This window comes from Zalophus californianus, chromosome 3 (genome assembly GCF_009762305.2).
Source record: "Zalophus californianus isolate mZalCal1 chromosome 3, mZalCal1.pri.v2, whole genome shotgun sequence".
Lineage (NCBI taxonomy): Eukaryota > Metazoa > Chordata > Mammalia > Carnivora > Otariidae > Zalophus > Zalophus californianus.
Genome location: NC_045597.1, coordinates 133,400,793 through 133,422,863, shown reverse-complemented (window position 1 = coordinate 133,422,863; position 22,071 = coordinate 133,400,793). Strand labels below are relative to the sequence as shown.

Genomic DNA, 22,071 nt, shown 5'->3' with positions numbered 1-22,071 from the left:
CTCTCTGTCAAATAAATAAATGCAATCTTAAAAAAAAAAAAAGATTTTATTTTTAAGTAATCTCTGTACCCAACATGGGGCTCAAACATACAACCCTGAGATTGAAAGTCACATGCTCTACCTACTGAGCCAGCCAGTCACCCCTGAATGATTTTAGTATTTAGAAGACACTAATTTTTATGTGCTTAAATCTGTCTCTTTTTGTTATTATGGTTTTGAGTTTTGTATATATATATTTACTTCTCATAGTCACAAATGTCTGAGTAACATAGATATCAATTCTCAAGTTACATGTGTTGCCATATTGTGTAGTCTTCATTTCTTGTAATCCTTAGTAAAAAGAGAAGGGAAACCTCTGGATTTATTGTAATTTTTTTTCTTTGTCAGTGTAGAGACCCAAGGGTTTATGCAAGTTAGGAACAGAGCCATTGGCCGAGGGAGGCAAATAGTTGACCAGTGTGCCACGTTTGAGAAGTCTCTCTTCTGTTGGCTCTTGGGGCTCTGAGATAGTTACAGGTAGCAGACTGATCTCCAGGAAACTGCCTGGCAAGTGCTAACACCTTCACAGGCCATCTACCTACCTATATAACCTTTGCATGTAGATTGTGATCGGGCCACAGGATCCCATTTGCTTGTGGTCTTTCCATGTGCTGCTTAGAGGTTCCAGCAGGTCTAAGGTTTGTTTGAGTTGTTTCTTTGGCTTATCTTCAGTGTCGTCTAGGAGATGTTGATTGGGCTCTGAGGTCAGCTTAAATTCCTTTCCTTTTCATGGTGGGCTCTGTCTTTGTGAATGATGGCCAAGTATTACTTAACTTGACTGTACTCTCAAGTGCCCTTTTTTTGCTGAAATTTCTTGAAAATTCAAGTATAAGTTAAGACTTTGCTTTATTTTATTTCTAGTAGTGATATAAAATTTCTTCCATTCTGTTCGTTGCATTGTGGGGACTTGGGAAGGGAAGGATATTTGACATGTGGGCTTGGGTTGCCAATTTGCAAATTTCCAGAAGTCCTACATCTTAAATTTATTAGGAAACATTCAATTCTGTAATTGAAGACAACAAAGGAAAATTCAAATCTATTATTATAGATTTTTTTAGGCATATGAATTTACAGAATTATCACCAAGTAATATTCTGTTGGTTGTTGATTCATTGGTCAGTTTTATACAATTCAAAATGCGTGTCACTTAATATACTGTAGGAATGGTAATGAGCCCATAAAAAGCCTCTTTAAGGGCGCCTGGGTGGCTCAGTTGGTTAAGCGACTGCCTTCGGCTCAGGTCATGATCCTGGAGTCCCGGGATCGAGTCCCACATCGGGCTCCCTGCTCAGCAGGGAGTCTGCTTCTCCCTCTGACCCTCTTCCCTCTCCTGCTTTCTATCTCTCGTTCTCTCTCTCTCTCAAATAAATAAATAAAATCTTTAAAAAAAAAAAAAAAAAAAAAAAAAAAAAGCCTCTTTAAGTCAACAATAGAACTGGAATACTAACACTGGTATTAACCTGAATAGATACAGAGGACCATATGGTAGAAAAGAGAGGAGGAGAGTTTTCCCCCACTTTCTTGAATAGTAAGAAAGAGTCTATTCAGGGGCACCTGGCTAGCTCGGTAGAGCACACAACTCTTGATCTCATGGTTGTGAGTTTGAGCCCCATGTTGGGTGTGGAGCCCTATTTAAAATTAAAAAGAAAAAAATTTAAAATAAGGGTCTATTGAGGGGAAAAATTTTAAGATAGGCTATTTATTCATTCATTAGCAAATTCATTTATCCAATCATCCATTCATTGTTATAAACATTTATTGGACAACTTCCATTTGCCAGCTACTCTTCTAGTAACTGAAAATGTGAAAGTGAATACAATTTTTTTTTTAAGAAGTTCACAATCTGGGGAGGAGTTTATAAATATGGAACAAATAATTAGGGTATTAATAGTAGATATTTTGGCAAATATATATATACAGAATGTGTGGAAGCATATAAAATGGACATCTGATCTTGTCTAGAGAGGGGACTAATTTTTAGAAAAGATCAGTTCTAGCACCAAAGTATGAAAACTGAGCAGGAATAAGTCATGCAAATAGTGGGGATGTAGAAGTATTTTAAGCAGAGGAAGTAGCAGGGGTGAAGGCCCAGAAGTAAGTTAGAGTATGGTGGATTTGGGTAACTACAAGTAGTCAAGATGACTATAGTAAGAGGCCTAAGAGAGCAGTGTTAAAGAAGAGATTGGGGAGAGGCAAGGGCCAGGTCATGATGTGCCATGTATCTAAGGTGTGCCAAAATTTGGAATGACTTTCCACTTTGAGAAAAGACCATATTTTAATTCTTTTAATCACAAAGAAATGGAAATTAGAGGATACCAAGAGGCACACTTTTTTGCATGCCCTGGTAATTATATTACCAAGTGCTATTCAGGTATTACCTGGTGGTGATTTAAAATATGTCCACACATTCTTTGATACTCCTCCCTTCAGAGGGTGGAATCTAATTCCTCCCTCCCTTGAGTGCTGGCTATACAAAGTAACTCATTTCCAGTGAAGAGAATGAGTAGAAGTTATGTTGTGTAACATCCTGAGAGAGATTAGGATATAAAAGGCATTGTGGCTTCCTTCTTGTTATCTTGGATCACTCATTCTTGAGGATGCCATGGTGTGAGGACACTCAGGCAGCTCTATGTAGAGGTGCATGCGGCAAGGAGCTGAGGCTTCCTACCAAGAGATATGTAAAAATGGGTTCTCCAGCCTCAGTCAAGCCTTCAGATGTCTACTACTCCAACTAACATCTTGACACAACCTCTGGAGAACCACCCAGCTAAGCTACTCTCAGATTCCTGAGTCTCAGAAATGGTGTGAAATAATAAATGTTTATTATTTTAATCCATTAAATTCAGGGGTAATTACTCAGCAATGGATAACTAAAACACACTGTACAGCTGCTGGCCCTGTGCCTGAAAGTGAGATTTCACACATTTTTAAAACAATCTCTAGGCTGCAGACCTGGGCAGTCTATTCCATTGTTGGGCTTTCAGCAGTATAAGAATCTTCCTGTGGCTCACAGCCCAGTGGGCATAATGAGGATGGGGTAAATGAAGGCCTCTAATGACACCAAAAATCCCCAAATGAAGGGATTTTGAGAATCTTCAGAATCTTAAACATAATTATTATTATTATTTTTTAAGATTTTATTTATTTATTTGACAGAGAGAGAGCACAAGTAGACAGAGGGAGAGGGAGAGGCAGACTCTCCGCTGAGCAGCGAGCCGGATGTGGGGCTCGATCCCAGGACCCCAGGATCATGACCTGGGCCAAAGGCAGCCGCTTAACCGACTGAGCCACCCAGGTGCCCCTTAAACATAATTATTGAAAAGAAATTTAACAGTATCTGTAGATTATTATACTGCATATAATTCTGTTTCCTTCTATTGATAGGTAAGCCTTTCTCCGGGAAGGGGCCAATAGACCTTGCTTAAGAACAGCTCACTTAGTTAACTGTTAATCTCATCAGCTTCTCAGAAGGAAAAATCATCATAGGATAGTTTGCATCACTTCCCCCTGGATAAGATCATCTAGAGAAAAAGCAGAGAGAGATATGAGGGCTTAAGTGATCTTCATCCATTCCTAATGATTAAAAACCCATCTTAAATCTAATAACTTCCACATTTTTAACTCTAGTTCAGACCACTCCTTTGAGTCCCAGCTTCACATATCCAACTGCCTTTAAGACATCTCCATTTAGAAGTCTCATAGATATAAAAAATCTAAAATGTCTAATATGAAATAAAATTTTGATTCTCCACCTCCACAGTGGACTTTCTAGTGGCACCCTTATACACTCAGTTGTTCAAATCAGAAACCTAGGAATACACCTCAATTTTTCATGTTCCTTTATTTTCCACAACAGATCTATCAGCAATTGATGTTGGATTTTTTTCTCCAAAATGAATCTTAAAATTACTGCTGTCATCTTAGTCCAGGCCACCTTCATGTCCCAATGGATTATTGCATCAACCCCTTAACTGGCCTCCTGTTCTCTCTTCCTAATTCATCATCCAGAGAGATTTTATTAAAATAAAAATTGATCATATTCTCCCACCTAAAACTTTTCAGTGGCATTCTGTTCATTTAAAAGAAAATGGAAATGACCATCTCCCACAAAGCCTTGTGTGATCTGGCCTCATCTTGTCAACCTCCTTTCCTACCACTCCTTCCCTTATTCTACTTCTATCATACCAATCTCCCAGGCCTTGAGCACCTGTCAAACCTTTGCTTGCCTCAGGGCCTTCTCACAGGTTTTTCCCACTGGCTGGAATTTTGTTCTCCCATTCTTCATCAGGTGGGTTTCTCACCAGTTCAAAGAATCTTCTTCTAAGAATCTAACAAACTAGATATACAGTAAAATTTTTTTGAAAATCTAGTATTTTTAGGACAATCATAAACCTGGTTTAGCTGTAGCGGCGCCTGGGTGGCTCAGTCGTTAAGCATCTGCTTTCGGCTCAGGTCATGATCCCAGGGTCCTGGGATCGAGCCCCACATCGAGCCCCACATCGGGCTCCCTGCTCAGCGGGAAGCCTGCTTCTCCCTCTCCCACTCCCCCTGCTTGTGTTCCCTCTCTCGCTCTGTCTCTCTCTGTCAAATAAATAAATAAAATCTTTAAAAAATAAAATGACACCTATAAATAAATAAATAAATAAAATCTTAAAAAAAAAACAACCTGGTTTAGCTGTAGCCGACGGTGACTTTTTTCTTAGCTCCTCCCAAAGAAAGTGGCTGCGGCTCTGAAGCTGCTTACTCTGTACAGATGTATCAGCTGGGGATCTCCTGTCCTGCGCTAGCTTCCTGATACCACATGCGCTTACCAGCTCACCTGTGTGCTCCTCCATGGCCCTGGGGAAGGGGATTTCCCCCTCTGGAGCTGAGCGATGAGACTCCAAGAAAAAATTCTTTTGGATTGGGTGCATATGAAAGAAAGCTTTATTCCTCAGTCTTTTTTTAATGTAAGTGTGTTGTTGATCTACCCTGTGTCTACCTGTTCAGGAAGGAAAAAAATTAGAGACAGCAGATAGAGAATGGCAGTAGAGCAGCCTGCACACTTGATTGGCTGACAAGGATGCACGGGCAAGTAGGCATCTCAGGCTGAGCCGCCTTGCCAGTATGCAGAGGCTTGATTGCCAGATGAGGGCACTCAGAGTTTGCAATAAAGTACTGATGGTGGAAGCTCCTGGTAGTGATGGTGATGGAGCTGGGAAGGTGGGTTGAAGAGGTAGAGCTGGAGCTAAATTTCCCAGATCACAGCCCTGCAGTAAGGAGGGTGCTCAAGGATCTCTGAAGAACTCACAAGTAAGCCCTGTGTGGCTTACCACACAGAAGGCATCAATAGCTACTGAATGTTGGCTAGACGAAGAATGACAGCCAAGGTGGCTAGCCCATTTCCTAAGAGGCTAGACCCGTAGTGCTGAAATTGAGAAACACTAAGGATTAAGGACTTTTCTGTAAAATAATGTCACCATTCCACTATACTGTCATTCACTTACCTAGTTCTTTCTAAAGGAAAGGAACATTTGAATCTAGTATAGGACTTAATTTTGGTCAGGAATGAAACAAATTTTGGAGAAAGGAAAATATTGGCAATTCTGGGCTAACCAAAATTAGATTTGGCTTTAATTACTGCTTTTTATATATCTGTTCTTGTCCCCAAAGAAATTCACAAATTTCCCCACAGCTTCAAATCATCCCAGGTAAGAATCTAATTCATTTCTTCAAAATATAACCTATTTTTCTGCTTTGCTCTCAATTTGGTTATGTTTTTACTTTAGAATCAAGGAACATAAAGAGGAAGAAGAAAGAAGGAGAAAACATGAAGAAAAGGATGCTAAGGAAATAAAGCGACAAAATGCATTATACGAAATAGAAATGAGGAAAAAACTAGAAAAGAAAAAAGAAGAGATAAATGAAAGCAGAAGACTGTTTTCTGTAAGTTAAAAATACAGCATTTATTCAAAAAATGTATAAAGTCCAGGGGCACCTGGGTGGCTCAGTCGGTTAAGCGTCTGCCTTCGGCTCAGGTCATGATCCCAGGGTCCTGGGATTGCGTCTCACATCAGGCTCTCTGCTCAGCGGGGAGCCTGCTTCTCCTCCCTCTGCCTGCTGCTCTGCCTACTTGTGATCTCTCTCTCTCTCTCTGTCAAATAAATAAATAAAATCTTTAAAATATGTATAAAGTCCAATGCATGACTTTTAATATATTTTTTATAAATAATTGTGGAGTAGAAAACAATTTGTCATTAGGTTGGGTTTCTAACTGTACTTTTGGGGGAGCTCTATTTGCTATGGATTTATGTGGATGTGCTCTCATGCATGAACAAGAAAGAAAAGAATGAGACTTTTTTTTCAAGTAAATACATTTTCACATCCTTTTTTAAAAGATTTTATTTATTTATTTGAGAGAAAGAGAGCACAAGCAGGGTGAGGGGCAGAGGGAGAAGCAGACTCTCCACTGAGCAGGGAGCCTGATGCGGGGTTCAGTCCCAAGACTCCAGGATCATGACCTGAACCGAAGGTAGATGTTTAACCAACTGAACCACCCAGGCGCCCCACATCTTCTTATCCTTTAAATGAGAGTTGTGAGCAATGAATCGGGTGATGTGTGTTCCGTGTCTGCTGCACTGTTAATAAGTGCTCAATAAATGTAATAGTTATTTTGTGCCTGTTGCAACTCACTTTATTTTGTAATTTTTACATTTTTTTAAAGATTTTATTTATTTGACATAGAGAGATACAGCGAGAGAGGGAACACAAGCAGGGGGAGTGGGAGAGGGAGAAGCAGGCTTCTCGCCAAGCAGGGAGCCGGATGCAGGGCTCGATCCCAGGACCCTGGGATCATGACCTGAGCTGAAGGCAGACACTTAACAACTGGGCCACCCAGGCACCCCTAATTTTTACATTCTTTTCTTTAAAATTAGTTTTTATTCTTAAGTAATACATGCATAGAATTTAAACATCAAACACCACCAAAAGGCTTAAAAGAAGAGTAGCAGTTCTTTGCTTTCCCCTTCTGCTTCAGGGAGACAGCCACTTCCAGGTTCTCTTAGTTGTTTGTTCTGATATGAAATTATATTCTAAATTATCTGCATATTTAAAAAATATATCAAGTTCTAAAGATTTGTGTCTTGATTTATCAATTTTAGACATTGTCTCTCTGGCCTGGTAGTTGAGGATTTAGCTCTTTTCTAATGCTGTCCCCTTCCCATTCTCCCCTTCCCCTGAAATAATTATGTCACAATTTTAGCTAAATCATTATTATTATATAAATATTGTTCTCTGAAGAGCCAAGTAATATACCATGATTATATTTCTTTGCTTGCATAAATGTTTTTCTGTGATTAAAATAATTGTGTATTTGCTTTGATGACTATATACCTTAGTTTTTTCCCATATGTTCTCTAAGTTGTCAAATGTATATTGATACTAGTTTTCAAATATTCATCTAAGTAATATTAAATTATCTATGTTCTTGATTTTCTTAGAGCTCCCCTATGCAAGTCCTCCATCCTTCTCTGGGCCTCCTGCCCAGCTGTCATTCTGGGACTTCCCTGGGTCACTTTCCTGGGCTGCAGTTCCCATTTCCTGAATTCCATGCCTTCCTTTTTCTTAGCTTACTTCTTCATCTTACTGAAATACATCTTCAAGTAACTTCCTAAGAAAGGGTATACAGATCAATTTTTAAAATTCTTACTTGAAAAGGTTGTCATTTGGGGCGCCTGGGTGGCTCAGTTGGTTAAGCCGCTGCCTTCGGCTCAGGTCATGATCCCAGGGTCCTGGGATCGAGCCCCACATCGGGCTCCCTGCTCATGCAGGAAGCCTGCTTCTCCCTCTGCCTGCCGCTCCCCCTGCTTGTGCTCTCTCCCTCTATCTCTGTGTGTCAAATAAATAAATAAAATCTTAAAAAAAAAAAATTTAAAGAAAAGGTTGTCATTTAAAGTCATATTTGCTTTATGGTTTGACTGGATATAGAATTTTGGTTCAGAATTCAGAATTTTGTATTCATTGTTTCATGATCATCTGACTTCCAGTATTGCTGTTGAGAAGTATGATGCCATTTAGGTTTTTCAGCCTATTTATGTGATCTGTTGTATTTTATTTTTCTCTCTCTTTCTGAAAGATTTCTGGGTCATTTTTATTTCACAGGGACATACTTTGGTATAGTTCTTTTTTATTATTTTGCTGAGCATTCAGTTGATGCTTTCAATCTGGAAACATATATTCCTTTCATCCTGGAAATTCTTCTTATTTTATTTCTTGTATAATCTTCCATTTTGTCTCTTCTGTTCTAGAACCCCTGTGATACACATTGGACTTTCTGAATTGATGCTGTAATTAAAAAAAAACTTTTCTCATTTTTTTACTTAGGGGAAGGCTCAAAGGTAATAGTACTTTAAATAAATTAAAACTTTGAAGTGCAGAGTAGTCATTCCAAGGCTGATATGGCAACTCCAGAATCAACAGGGACTGAAATGGCTTCTCTTTTTTTGCTTTGCTATTCTTGGAACATAGATGGCTTCTGTCCTCAAAGTTGCCCCATGGCCCTGAATGGCTGCTGGAGCTCTTGCCCTCATATCCACATTCTAGGCAGCAAGAAGGACAAAAAAGAATGCCCAACTATCTATTCTCCTTTTAAGGAACATTTCCAGAAGTTTCACTTAACGATTTCCACTAAATCTCATTGGTCATAATTAGACATACTTAGCTGAAAAGAAAGCTTGGAAATACAATCTTTTTAGATGAGCATGTTGCCACTCTGAACAAAATCTGGGTCCTGCTGCTAATGCAAAAAAGAAGAAAGAATCTTGGGTAGGCAATTAATTGTTCCTGCCATTTTTGGTTTTTGTTTGACTCTGAGAGTTATTCTCAACTTTGTCTTTTAAACTTTCTATTGAATTTTAAATTTAGCTACCAAGGGGTACCTGGGTGGCTCAGTCGGTTAAGCATCCAGCTCTTGATTTCGGCTTAGGTCATAATCTCAGGGTCATGGAATTGAGCCCCGAGTCGGGCTCCATGCTCAGCACAGAGTTTGCTTGAGATTCTCTCTCTCCCTCTGCCTCTGTTCCTCCCTGTTTCCTTGCTCTCTCTCTCTCAAATAAATACATAAATCTTAAAAAAAATAAAATAAGCTACCAAATTAAGCTACCAATTAGCTACCAAAGTTTTAATTTCCAAGAGTTTTACCTGTAATGCTATTGTTCCTTTTGCATAAAATCTTATTCTTGTTTCATGGATGCAATATGTTTATCTCTCCAAGACACTTTGGAATGGGACAGACGTTTGAATGCTAACTCTGCCACGAACTAGCAATGTGACCTTGAGCTGAGGCTTTCAACTTTTAAAAATGAGAATTAACTTTGTGTTAATTAACTCTATTCTTTCCTATGAAAAAACAATCTGTTTGAACATTACAATAAACTTAGAAAAAAACCAGCAAAATAAAACTTTTAAGAAATCATTCAAAACAATCACCTTTAACAGTTTGATATTGTTATTAGCGTTTCATGTTGACTAATGCTTCTCCTAACCAGATTATGGGCTTTTAAAAGTAATAGCCATAAGATAGGAGAGTACTTAAGAATGCTAGATGCGTAGTAGACCCTGAGTTATAAATATATTGGAAGATAAAGTGTTGCATCTTCACTAGAATTGGTTTCTACTTACAGTAACTAAATACACTAATATCTATATATCCAGACTATTGTGTTCAAAGGCACCTATTTTTATGATGGCTAACTCAGGCTGGAGTCATGGAATATATGCTGATATGAACAGATTTTTATTTTGAAAAATAATGACCTATATCAAAATGTTTTGTTAGACTATATATCTGTATCTTTTCTTGTGTATATGGGAAAAGAAAGTCTGGACAAGAAACTAGTTTCACAGTGATCAAGTCTGGTGGAGGAATTGGGAATATAGGGAGACAGACAGTGGATGGCGAAGGAAGGACACTTTATACCGTGTATTATTTAAATACTTTTAATTTGTGTACCATAGAAGTATATTAACTATTTAAACATTAAATGAAAATTGATGAAAATATTTAATGTATTTTTTCTGATTATAGAATTTTTTTTAAAAGATTTTTTTTTTTATTTATTTGACAGAGACACAGCGAGAGAGGGAACACAAGCAGGGGGAGTGGGAGAGGGAGAAGCAGGCTTCCCGTGGAGCAGGGAGCCCAATGCGGCGGCTCGATCCCAGGACCCCGGGATCACGACCTGAGCCGAAGGCAGACGCTTAGCGACTGAGCCACCCAGGCACCCCTGATTATAGAATTTTTTAAAGATTTATTTTTTTAAAGATTTTATTTATGAGAGAGAGAGAGAGCGCGCGCGCAAGTGAGGGGAGGGGCAGAGGGAGAAGCAGACTGCCTTCTGAGCAGGGAGCCTGACCTGGGCTTGATCCCAGGACCCTGAGATCTTGACCTGAGCCAAAGGCAGACAGTTAACTGAGCCACCCAGGTGCCCCTTATTTATTTATTTGAGAGAGAGAGAGAGAAAGCACAGGGAGGGGCAGAAGCGGGTGGGCAGAGGGAGAGGAAGAGCATCTCAGGCAGACTCCTTGCTGAGTATGGAGCCCAATGTGAGGCTCAATCTCACAACCCTGAGATCATGACCCCCGCCGAAACCGAAACCTGCCTAACTGACTGAGCCACCAAGGCTCCCCTAGAATTATTTTTAATTACATATTTTAAAGAAATGAGATATTTGAAAGGAAATACAGAAAAGCATTAAGATGAAAAGTCACATATATAATCTCATACCCCAGAGATAACTATTAACATTTGATATATTTCTTCCAATAGTATATAGATTATAAACTTGTACCCATATATGTTTGCAAAACTGAAATTTGCTGTGTAGTATTTTATATTCTCCTTTCCCCCCACTTACCCATTATATTATTTGTATCTTCCCATATCATTGAGAGTATAATTTAACCGTTTCTTCATTATTAAAGATTTAGAAGTTTCCAATTTTTCACTCTTATAAATAACTTTGGGATAAAGTACATGGTACATAAAGCTTAATGCGTATCTCTGATTGTTTCTTTAGGATAAATTCCCAAGAGAGAAATAACTTGGACCATTTGATAAGTTCTTATTAGATATTCATATGTTGAAAGATATTTTTCTTTGTGATAATACACAGTTTTTTCCCCCAAGGAACATATGAATGACAAAAATATCATCAAAGCTGTAGAACAGCAGCAGCAAGAGGAGGAAGATGAAAAGATTAGAAAATTTATCAAAGCAAAAAAGCGTCTTACACAAATAGGGAAAGAAAAAGAAGCTGAAACACACAGGTAAGCTTTTAAAAGTAATTCATATAATTAATAAAGTACTATCTGAAATTATTATAAATCAGAAGTTGTGATATGAGAGGAGTTTTTAAGAATAAGTCATTATAGGGCACCTGGCTGGCTCAGTCGGTTAAGTGTCTGCCTTTGGCTCAGGTCGTGATCCTGGGGTCCTGGAGAGCCTGCTTCTCCCTCTGCCTCTCACTCTCTCTCTCTCTCTCTCACATAAATAAATAAATTAAATGTTTTGGGATGCCTGGGTGGCTCAGTCGGTTAAGCGTCTGCCTTCGGCTCAGGTCATGATCCCAGGGTCCTGGGATCGAGCCCCGCATCGGGCTCCCTGCTCTGCGGGGAGCCTGCTTCTCCCTCTGCTTGTGCACTCTCTCTCACAAATAAAGAAATAAAATCTTTAAAAAAAAGAGTAAGTCATTATATATAACTAGGGCATTTAGTGACATGATGATTTCAGAGTTAGGTTTCCCTTGGAATATCAAGGACATCTATCTGGTGGTCGGTTGGAAATAGTGAAATCTCTGCTGTAGGGGAGGGATATGAGCTAGAAATAGCTTTGTGAGCCATTGATATATAAGTGGTAGTTGGAACTGTGGATACAGCTGAGCTCACCTGTGGTGAGTAGGTAAGAAATGAAGGTGAGCAGCCATTGATGTTAGATCAATAGAGGGATTATATGAGATTTTTAAAGATTTATGTATTTATTTTAGAGAGAGTGGGGGGGCACAGGGAGGGAGAGTCTTAAGAAGACTGCACTGAGTGTGGAGCCCAACAGGGAGCTTGATCTCATGACCCTGAGATCACAATGTGAGCAGAAACCAAGAGGTGGACACTTAACTGATTGTGCCACTCAGGTGCCCCTTAATGAGATTTGAAAAATGAAATGTCAGATATGGAGGTCATTGCTTACCTTAGTGATAAGTTTGGGATGAGGTCAGAGAGAGGAGGCCAGTTTCAGTACACTGTGTTTCTGTCTACATTCCACTTTTGCCTTGTGCAGAGCGTTCCAATGGCTTTATATCATCTGTAGAGTATTTACTAAGGCCCATAAGGCTCTCCGTCATCCTAATTCCCAGCTGACCCCAGCCTCATCTCTTGGACTTTATCTTGTACTATTCTCTCCTTCTTTGCCTCCTCATCACTCACACTGGACTTCTCCTGTACCCTCTCTGGGGAATGCTGAGCTCCCTAAACTCTTTCAAAAGGATCATTACTCAGATGTTGCCTTCTCAGTGAGGCCTTCCCTGACTACCTTAATTAAAATTACAGCCCCGCCCCCCACATTGCTTATCTGTTTAATTGCTTACTTTTTCCTCATTGCGTGATATAACACCATTTTAATTATTTACTTTGTTCACTATCCCTCTACCCCAGCTGTAATGAAAGTTCTAGAAGAACAGAGATTTTTAATCTTTTTGTTTACTATTATATCCCCAGCACCTGGAATAATGTCTGGAACATAGTAGGCAATCAATAAAAGTGTTTAGAATATTGTTCTTGAAAGTCTAGATGCAATGTCACCTTTCCCATGAAGCCTTCCTTTTTACTCATCTGCCTATATCACTTTCTAGCTTTCTCATTGGCATGTATCACCCTTTGCCATGTATTGTTATTTGCTTAAATGTCTTTTCTCCACTTTAGACTGTAATTTCCTTGGGATATGCACTGTGTCCTTTCTTAACCAACTGAGCCACCCAGGCGCCCTGCACTGTGTCCTTTCTTATCATTTCTCCCACATTGCTTTGCAAATTCATTCCATAAATTAGTGAATCTGTCACATCTAAATTTGAAAGTATTTTTTGCCCAATCCTAAATGAAAATGCCCCTATTCCTTTAACAAATACCTAGTTATGGTTAATGATGTGCCAGTCACCATGCTTGGCTCTGAACTGGAGAGAGGACTTACCCATTCTCTGAGCTCAGGAATCTCATAGTGTAAAAGGACGTTGTCTACCTTCATATAAATAGATGAAGTCAATAAAGTGCTATGAATAAATTATAAACAGACTATATAGTAAGAGGATGGATTTATTCAGGATTTGGTAACTTTTACTAGATATTTTTGAGGTTTCATTTAAAGAAAGGCTGTTGATTTATTTTATAACCTAAGCCTCCAATGTTAGAGTAAGCAGGGTATCCGATTAAGTATTTTGAAAATTTTTTCATTGTGAGAATTTTAATACTTTATTTCCTACATGCATGCACGCATACACACGCATGTACACAAGATATTATATGTATTACTTTAAAATATGCTGTATTCTAAAAATAAAAGTATTAAAAATAGTTTCCACTTAAAATAATCAGTACATATAAGGAGCATTGGGGCTCCTTTCAGTTTTGTAAAAAACTATAAATTATCTGATTTTTTTTTAAGATTTTATTTATTTGACAGAGAAATAGAGAGAGAACACAAGTAGACAGAGTGGCAGGCAGAGGGAGAGGGAGAGGGAGAAGCAGGCTGTCAGCTGAGCAAGGAGCCCGATGTGGGGCTTGATCCTGGGACCTCTGGGATCATGACCTGAGCTGAAGGTAGCTGATTAACTGACTGAGCCACCCAGGTGTCCCTAAAATATCTGATTTCTAATGAAATTATATTGGCTCCATAACAAATCTATTCATGAAGATTTAACAAGTGATGGTTATTTTGTTATAGGCTAATGGAAGAAAGGAGAGAAAGAATAAATAACGTGCTGAGTGAACTGATAAAAGAGAAACTTGACAATGAAGATTTGATTATTGCTAGAGATACTGCAGAAGCTGAGGCTGAATGGGAAAAAAGAGAAAAAGAAAAATATGAAAAAAACAAAGCAGAATTAAAAGCGATTGCAGAATATAGAGCTGTTGTGGTAAGCAATTCAATTACGACAAATAAAAATTAAAAAAAATTTTTAAGTCCTTTCCACTGTAGTTTCCATTCCCTCTCCCTCTCTGACAAAAAACTAGCAAAGATTTGAAAAACAATGTATGAGTTATCTTCCTATATTCTTGAAATCAGACCATGTTTAATTTCTAACAGAAGATCACATGATAATCAATTACAAATAAGATATTGATAGACACAAAATAATCTCTTCTGTTTCAGAACCATCTGAAGTGCAAAAATTGTTATTCACTTAATATACATTTGAGTGTTTTTAAGACTAACCAAATAAAAATTACCCATTTCTGTATTTCTTAATCCTTCAGATAATCCTTATCTCCTACATAATTGACTGTCGTAACATTTAATTTGGATAGTTTATAAACATTATAGCAGTAAATTTTTTACCTACAAATATTCCCCTACCTTGAGAAGATCTTGCTATTCTGTTCTTGTATTTTATTTTTTAAACCAGTATCACTCAAGTTTTCATTGTGTGTTTCCTGTTATTTGGGAAATAGAACAAAACCAAAGTAAACTGATCATGTGGGAATCAGCCCAGGTACCTGTAACTTCTGCCCCTGTATTGCTCCAGGCTTTCTGCTTGGAGCTTTCTAACTGTGCTTTATTAGAGAGCACTGGTTGATTAAAAAAAAAAAAAAAATTGTTTCCCTTTGCTTTTTAACATCTAGATGAAAAATAAAGAGGAAGAAGAAAGACAGAGGAAACTAGAGGATAAAGAACAATTGCTGGCTATCCTGAAAGCAGATCGGATTTTCCAGGAGCATGAAAAGGAGAAAAAACGCAAAGCTGATAAAGAACGACAAGAAGTTCGAGATGCCCATATTCAGCAAATGGTAATTATTCTTAAATGTTTATACTTATTTTAACAGTAAATATGTAATGTAGAGTTGATGCTAGTTTTCTGTTTCCCGAGTGGTTTCATCTGTCAAATAAGATCAAATGATCATTATGGATATGACATAATAAAATACATAAAAAATGTGAAGTTAATTTCTCTTTTTATAGGTATTGAAGTTCCCATACTAGGTTTATGTCTTTTGCGCAAATATTTATCCTTCTTCAGTGTCTATTGTGCTTTAGTAAATATTAAAGAAAATGCAATTGCATACAGCAGGCCATGATGCTTATCTTCTTCATTTTACTTTTTTCCCCCTCTTTATAACTATAGGCCAGAGATTATGTTGATTGGGATCTCATAGGTTTCAGAGTTGGGGTGATAGGGGTGCCAGAGATTTTAGAACACATATAGAGGACCTGGCATCCAATCATTTATGACTTAAATCTGTTTTCCAAAATGGCTATACCATTTTCCATTCCTACCAGCAACATAAGCAAGGACAAACTGTTCCACATCCTCATCAACACTTGCTTTTGTTATCCTTTAATTTGAACTATTTCTAGCATAGTGATATCTCATGGGGTTGTTTTGCATTTCTCTAATGACTAAAGATTTTGAAGATCTTTTCATGTCCTTTATAGACATTTGTGTGCCTTCTTTTATGAAGTATGTATTCAGATCTTTTGCCATTTATTCATTTGAGTTGGTTGGGTTTTTTAAAATTTTATTTATTTGAGAGAGAGAGAGCACAAGCAGAGGGAACAGCAGAGGGAGAGAAAGAAGCAGACTCCCCGCTGAGCAGGGAGTTTGATGTGGGGCTCCATCCCAGAACCCTGGGATCATGTCCTGAGCTGAAGGCGAGTTAACCACCCAAGTACCCTGGGTTGTTTGTTTTATTATTGTGTTTTAACATTTTTTTTTAATGTGGTAGAATATACATAACATAAAATTTGCCATTTTAACCGTTTTTCAGTGTACCAGTTCAGGGCCATTAAGTGCATTTACTCTCACCACTATCCATCTCCATAACTTTTTCATCATCCTACACTGCAATTCTGTACCTTTTCATTCCCCCATTCCCCCAGTCCCTGGTGACCACTATTCTACTTTCTGTTTCTATGAATTTGAATATTCCAGGTACCTCATGTTAGTGGAATCATATTTGTCTTTTTGTATCTGTATTATTTTACTTATGTCTTCAAGACTCATCCATGTTGCAGCATGTGTCAGAATTTCCTCTTTTTATTAAGGCTGAATAATATTCCATTGTATGTATATACCCCATTCTGTTTATACATCCATCCATCCATGGACATTTGAGCTGTTTCCATCTTTTGGCTATTGTGAATAATACTTCTGTGGATATTGGTATGCAAGTGTCTGTTGAGTCCTGCTTGTTTTTATACACAGAAATAGAATTGCCAGATCATATGGTAATTCTAGGTTTAACTTTTTTAAGAACCACTGTACTATTTTTTTAAAGATTTTATTTATTTTGAGAGAGAAAGAGAGTACAAGTGGGGGGAGGGGCAGAGGGAGAGAGAGGATCCCAAGCAGATTCCACACTGGACATGGAGCTCTACCTAGGGCTCAATCCCACAACCCTGAGATCATGACCTGAGCTGAAATCAAGAGTCAGACACTTAACCGACTGAGCTGCCCAGGTGCCCCTTGAATGACCATACTGTTTTCTATAAAGCTATACCACTTAACATTCCCACCAGCAATATTCAAGGGTTTCAATTTCTCTGAATACTCAATATTTGTTCTGTTCTGGGTTTGTTGTTGATGGTTTTGTTGTTGTTTATAATAGCCATCGTAATAGGTTTGAAGTGGGTTTCACTTGTGGTTTTCATTTGCATTTCCCTAGTGATGAGTGATATTGAGCATCTTTTCATGTTTCTTGGCCATTTCTCTTCAGCCTGAAGACTTCCATTAGCATGTTTTATAGTGCAGGTGGGTTAGCAATAAATTATTTATGTGTTTGTGGAAATGTCTTTGTCTTCATTTCATTGAGTATAGAATTACTGGATATCATTCTTTCCCAGCCCTTTGAATATATTGTTCCATCATCTTTGGCCTTCATTGTTTATCATTAGCAATCTGCTGTTAATCATATTGTTGGTCCCCTGAATGTGATGCATCATTTTTCTCTTGCTGGTTTCAACAATTTCTTTATTTTTGGTTTTCAGCAGATTGACAGTTTGACAGTCAACCAGTAATGTGGGTGGAGTTTACGTTCAGTTCAGTGATGTTAAGACAGTGATGCTTTTATCCCTGCCGCACAAGCTATGTGTGGGTTGAGGATGTTATTCCTAAGAACAGCAAATTCACAATTTCCCCCAGGCTTTTAATTTTTGCTAAGCTCCCTGGGGTCTCTTGTGTGAATGTGTAGTTTATCAATGAGACAAGGATGTCCATAGAGTTTATTATTTCAGCCCTTCTATGCCTATCTCACTTCCAGAATCTCCCCCTTAAATTTCTAGCTGCTTTGCTACTCAATCCAAATGGAATCTGTAATCATTGTCCAGCAAATCTGCAAGTTTTCACCACCTGAGCTGGAGGAGCTGGAGGGATAGCAATATCCCCCAGAAAAGCTTGCAGTTCTTACCTGATTTAGTAGCAGTTTTTCATGAAAACACATTTCTCAAGTGGTTGCTTATACATGATCATTTAATAGTGCTTTGAAATGAGAATTTAAACTTGTTTTTATAGAGGGGAAATGACCAACCTCCTCATGTAGCCGTTGCCAGAAGTAGGATCTGCCATATTATTTTGAAGCAAATCCCAGGTATCATTTTATCAATGCAGTATATATCTCTCAAAACTCAGGGACTCTTTACAAATTTACATAATCACAATTCCATTATTACATCTAAACCAATTAATGTTCAGTCTTTAAATTTCCTTTAAATTATCTCGTATTTTTTTTAGTTTGTTGGTTTTTAAAAAAATTTTTTAAGTAGACTCCATGCCCAATGTGGGACTTGAACTCAAGACCCTGAGATCAGAAGTCACATGCTTTATGGACTAAGCCAGCCAGGCACCCCTTAGTTTGTTTTAATCAGGATCAAATAAGGTCCATATATTCTATTTGGTTGTATGTCTTTCAAGTCTCTTATCTAACACTCCTCCTCCACCCCTCTCTTCTTCAGTTCTCCCTTCTTGTCTTTTATTGTTTTCCAATTTATTTGTTGAGGGGTTTTACTGGTTTACAGGGTTTGTCTTTTAGAATTACTACAGTCAGATTTTTATGGTTGAACCCCTGTTGTGTAGTTTGTTTCCTGCGTTTCAGGTAAAATCTAGTTGAGGTCAGATTCAGGTTCAAATCTTTGGTGAAAATTAGTCTTACATGGTGTTGTATACTTCCATCAGAAGGCACATGGTGACGTTGTCACTTTCTATGACATGAACAGCCTTTGATGACTATTGCCTAGATCTCTCAGTTCATGAGGTGGCAAGATATTGATAGTCTTTCATTTCTTCTTACTCATTTGCTCAAGTCTTCAAAGAACTTTTCATGATCAACAATTTCGTTTCCCTGAGGTACAGTTTTTAAAGAAAAGACAGAATAAATACTTGATCCCCTCCCTTTATCTTCCAGTATTCAAAATAATTAGCATCTCCTAAAGATGCTTGTTATTTCCCCCCATCTGTTACAATTTTTAGGAATTTAAAACAATATTTTTTTAAAGATTTTTATTTATTTATTTGAGAGAGAGAGAACGAGAGACAGAGAGCATGAGAGGGAAGAGGGTCAGAGGGAGAAGCAGACTCCCTGCTGAGCAGGGAGCCCGATGTGGGACTCAATCCCGGGACTCCAGGATCATGACCTGAGCCGAAGGCAGTTGCTTAACCAACTGAGCCACCCAGGTGCCCCGGAATTTAAAACAATATTTTAAAAGTTTCTTTATAAATCTACTTATGCTTAATGCAATCAAAATTGAGGCATCAATCATATGATCCATTATACTAATCCTTTCCTTCCCTTGTCACTTCCTTTCTGTACTTGAGATGTTTCTCCTTGCTTCCTTAATATCTTTTCACAAATTGCTATCAAAGAAACATATCCTAGTTGCTCTTTAAGTTCCCAAATTATAGCATTTTACCTTTTATGAGAGTGGTTTTAGCTTTTTCTGATTTTCTCAATCTTTTTGAAGGGCATTTTCTACTTTTTCAAACTCCTGATATTGTATCACCAATTCAACAAATAGCACATAATCCTTTTAGCACATAAACTTTAATTTTGAATTTAGTATGGTATGGTTGCTCTATTTATTTATAAATTTCAGTGTACAGTAGTTATCAGGTTTGGGCTCTTTTATACTTAAGTGCTGGTTACTGATTTAGGAAAATATTTTCATAAATATTATATTCATAAGTAGACAAAATCACTCAATTTTTTACAAACTCAAACTCAGCATTTCTTAAAATGCTGCTAAGACAAAAAGTTGTCAATCAGACTTCATTAAAATCACCTCATAAAATCAGTTAAAAGAACAATATTTTTGCAAATATAAAGAGTTAAAAGAAAAAAATTATGAGATATAAATTGGCTTTTGGTAAATCACTTAAGAGTACTCCAACCAGTTCCAGATCAACCAACCTACACTGATAAATGTCACTTGTTACAAATTCAAGTTCCTGGGAAAAGAAAATGTAATTGGTTTAATTTCATTCAGATAGTCACTGCTGATTTAATCTTATTTGGCTGGGTCACATGGTATATTGGGCTGACTTAGAACAGTGGATTTCAGTGAGTTCTTTCAGAATAGTAGATGGGGGAAGGGCATCTGGCTGGCTCAGTTGAAGAATATGCAACTCTTGATCTCAGGGTGGTGAGTTTGAGCCCCACATTGTGTAGAGATTTAAAAAAAAGGGGGGGGTGCCTGGGTGGCTCGGTCGTGATCCCAGGGTCCTGCTCTGCGGGAAGCCTGCTTCTCCCTCTCCCACTCCCCCCGCTTGTGTTCCCTCTCTCTCTGTGTCTCTGTCAAATAAATAAAATCTTCAAAAAAAAAAGTGGAAGGGTTGGAGGCAGTGATCGGTAAGTTTTCTATACCTGCCAAAGTACACATTTTTATAAATGGTAGAAACAGGATTCTAAACTCATTTAATTTTTACCTAAAGTTCATGCTTTTAACTACTTTGTTATATTGTTTGTTTGAAGATATGTTATTGCATAAGACTATCGTTTCACTGAGCCACTGCTTTGAGCATACTATTGTGAGAAGCATGGGAGTTTCTGAAATTATAGTATATACAGGTGCCCCTTGGACAATACAGGTTTGAACTTTGGGGGTCCACTTACACATGGATTTTTTTCAATATATACATTGGAAAATTTTTTGGAGATTTGCTACCATTTGAAAAAACCTGGAGATGAACCACATAACCTAGAAATACACCCACCCCAAATTAAGAAAACGACATTATTTTAAGAACGCAGCATGTAATACATATATGCATCCAAAATGTGTCAACTTTAATGTATCAGTAAGGCTTCTGGTCAACAGGAAGCTATTAGAAGTTTTGCAGAATCAAAAGTTATCCATGAATTCTTTACTGTGCCAGGGGATGGCATCCCTAACCCCTGTGTTGTTCAAGGATCAATTGTAGTTGTTAATTCAGAGCTTGTCACCTATCAGCGAGTTTAGAAAATTCTATCTACAACTTCAAATACTACGTATATTTAGAAAATTGATCTTACCAATATGAAATTGCATTTTCTTTCTTTCCCAAATAGGCCAAAAATAAATTTAACAGAAAGCAAGAAAAGCAAGCAGAATTAGAGTATTGCAGACTTACTGAAGCTCTTGTGGCTGAAAAGGAGAAGGAATTTCAAGATTATGCCAGAGAAGTAATTCAACTTGAGTCTGAATCAACAAATAAATATATTTATCCTCTTGTAAAAGCTGTACAGGAAGGACATGGAGGTGGCTGTGGACCAGTTTTTGTGAACAGAGGTGGATTAAGACCCAGTTATCAGGCAAATGATGGCACCGGAGTCCAGCTCCCTTTCTATAACTCTCAGGGATCAAAATATAGTAATTTTCAAAAGTCTAAGGGAAAGCTAGGTTTTACATGGTAGAAAAAAGTTTAAGATTGAGAAGACTAAGTTGTAGCTAATATGAGCTACAAATAAGTGAATTTTATGCTTATAATTTGTTAATAAAGCTGCTTTTCATCTAAGTGCAATTACATCTGTTCTAATAGATTCTTCACTACCAAAGTTTAATCCCTTTGATAATACATACACAACAAAGTGTAATTTTAGTCTTTAAAAATACGTACTTAATGCTACAAGTATAGCTGTAATATTGTACAAACATTACCATATCCGGTTCCAGAATGTTTCATTGCTCCAAAGGGAAACCCTGTACCTAAGCAGTCACCTCCCACTTCCCCTCCCTTTCCACAGCCTCTGGCAACTTTGTCTCTATGGATTTGCCTATTTTGGGTATTTCATATAATTATATGGAATCATACTGTGGCCTTTTGTGTCTGGCCTATTTCACTTAGCTATTTTCAGGTTTCATCCATCTTATACCATTATCAGTACTTGTTCCTTTTTACAGTTGAATATTGCATTGTATTTTTCTCTTCAGCAGAAATTTATTTCAATACTTTTTAGTTTCAAACACTACCAATATTATTGCTAACAAAAGGATTAGTTTATGACTTGTGGTTTATTTTGTAGAGTGCATCTTGCTAGACTTGTGTAAATTACTGTTTTCGAGTTGAAGTAATTTTTCTACAAGTAGTTATATGAGCAATTTGATACACAGGTATACACAGGTGACTCAAAGGTTTGAGTTGTACAATGACTAAGTTTCACATATTATCCCATTGGTGAATGTGTTTAAGAGCAAAATACAGGTATTTTCCTTTTTCACAGGGCTACTAAATTGTTCAGTAGTTCTTTTGGCCTAGGGTTGCCACCATTTTAAAAGTTACCTAGATGCAAAGGCTCAATGAACTAATAAAGTCAGGGAACCTC

General features: G+C 37.7%; 1 protein-coding gene across 3 annotated transcripts in view; it reads left to right on the top strand.

Moving 5' to 3' along the window:
- Window positions 1-22,071, top strand: part of CCDC173 (coiled-coil domain containing 173) — a 34,735-nt gene extending 12,664 nt beyond the window's left edge. For all 3 annotated transcript variants that reach the window (XM_035726465.1, XM_035726466.1, XM_035726467.1), the window contains exons 5-9: window positions 5,808-5,964; window positions 11,204-11,343; window positions 14,006-14,198; window positions 14,905-15,069; window positions 20,818-22,071. In XM_035726465.1, the coding sequence (XP_035582358.1) occupies window positions 5,808-5,964; window positions 11,204-11,343; window positions 14,006-14,198; window positions 14,905-15,069; window positions 20,818-21,162 (1,000 nt within the window). In that variant the 3' untranslated portion in view covers window positions 21,163-22,071. The remainder of the gene's footprint in view (window positions 1-5,807; window positions 5,965-11,203; window positions 11,344-14,005; window positions 14,199-14,904; window positions 15,070-20,817) is intronic.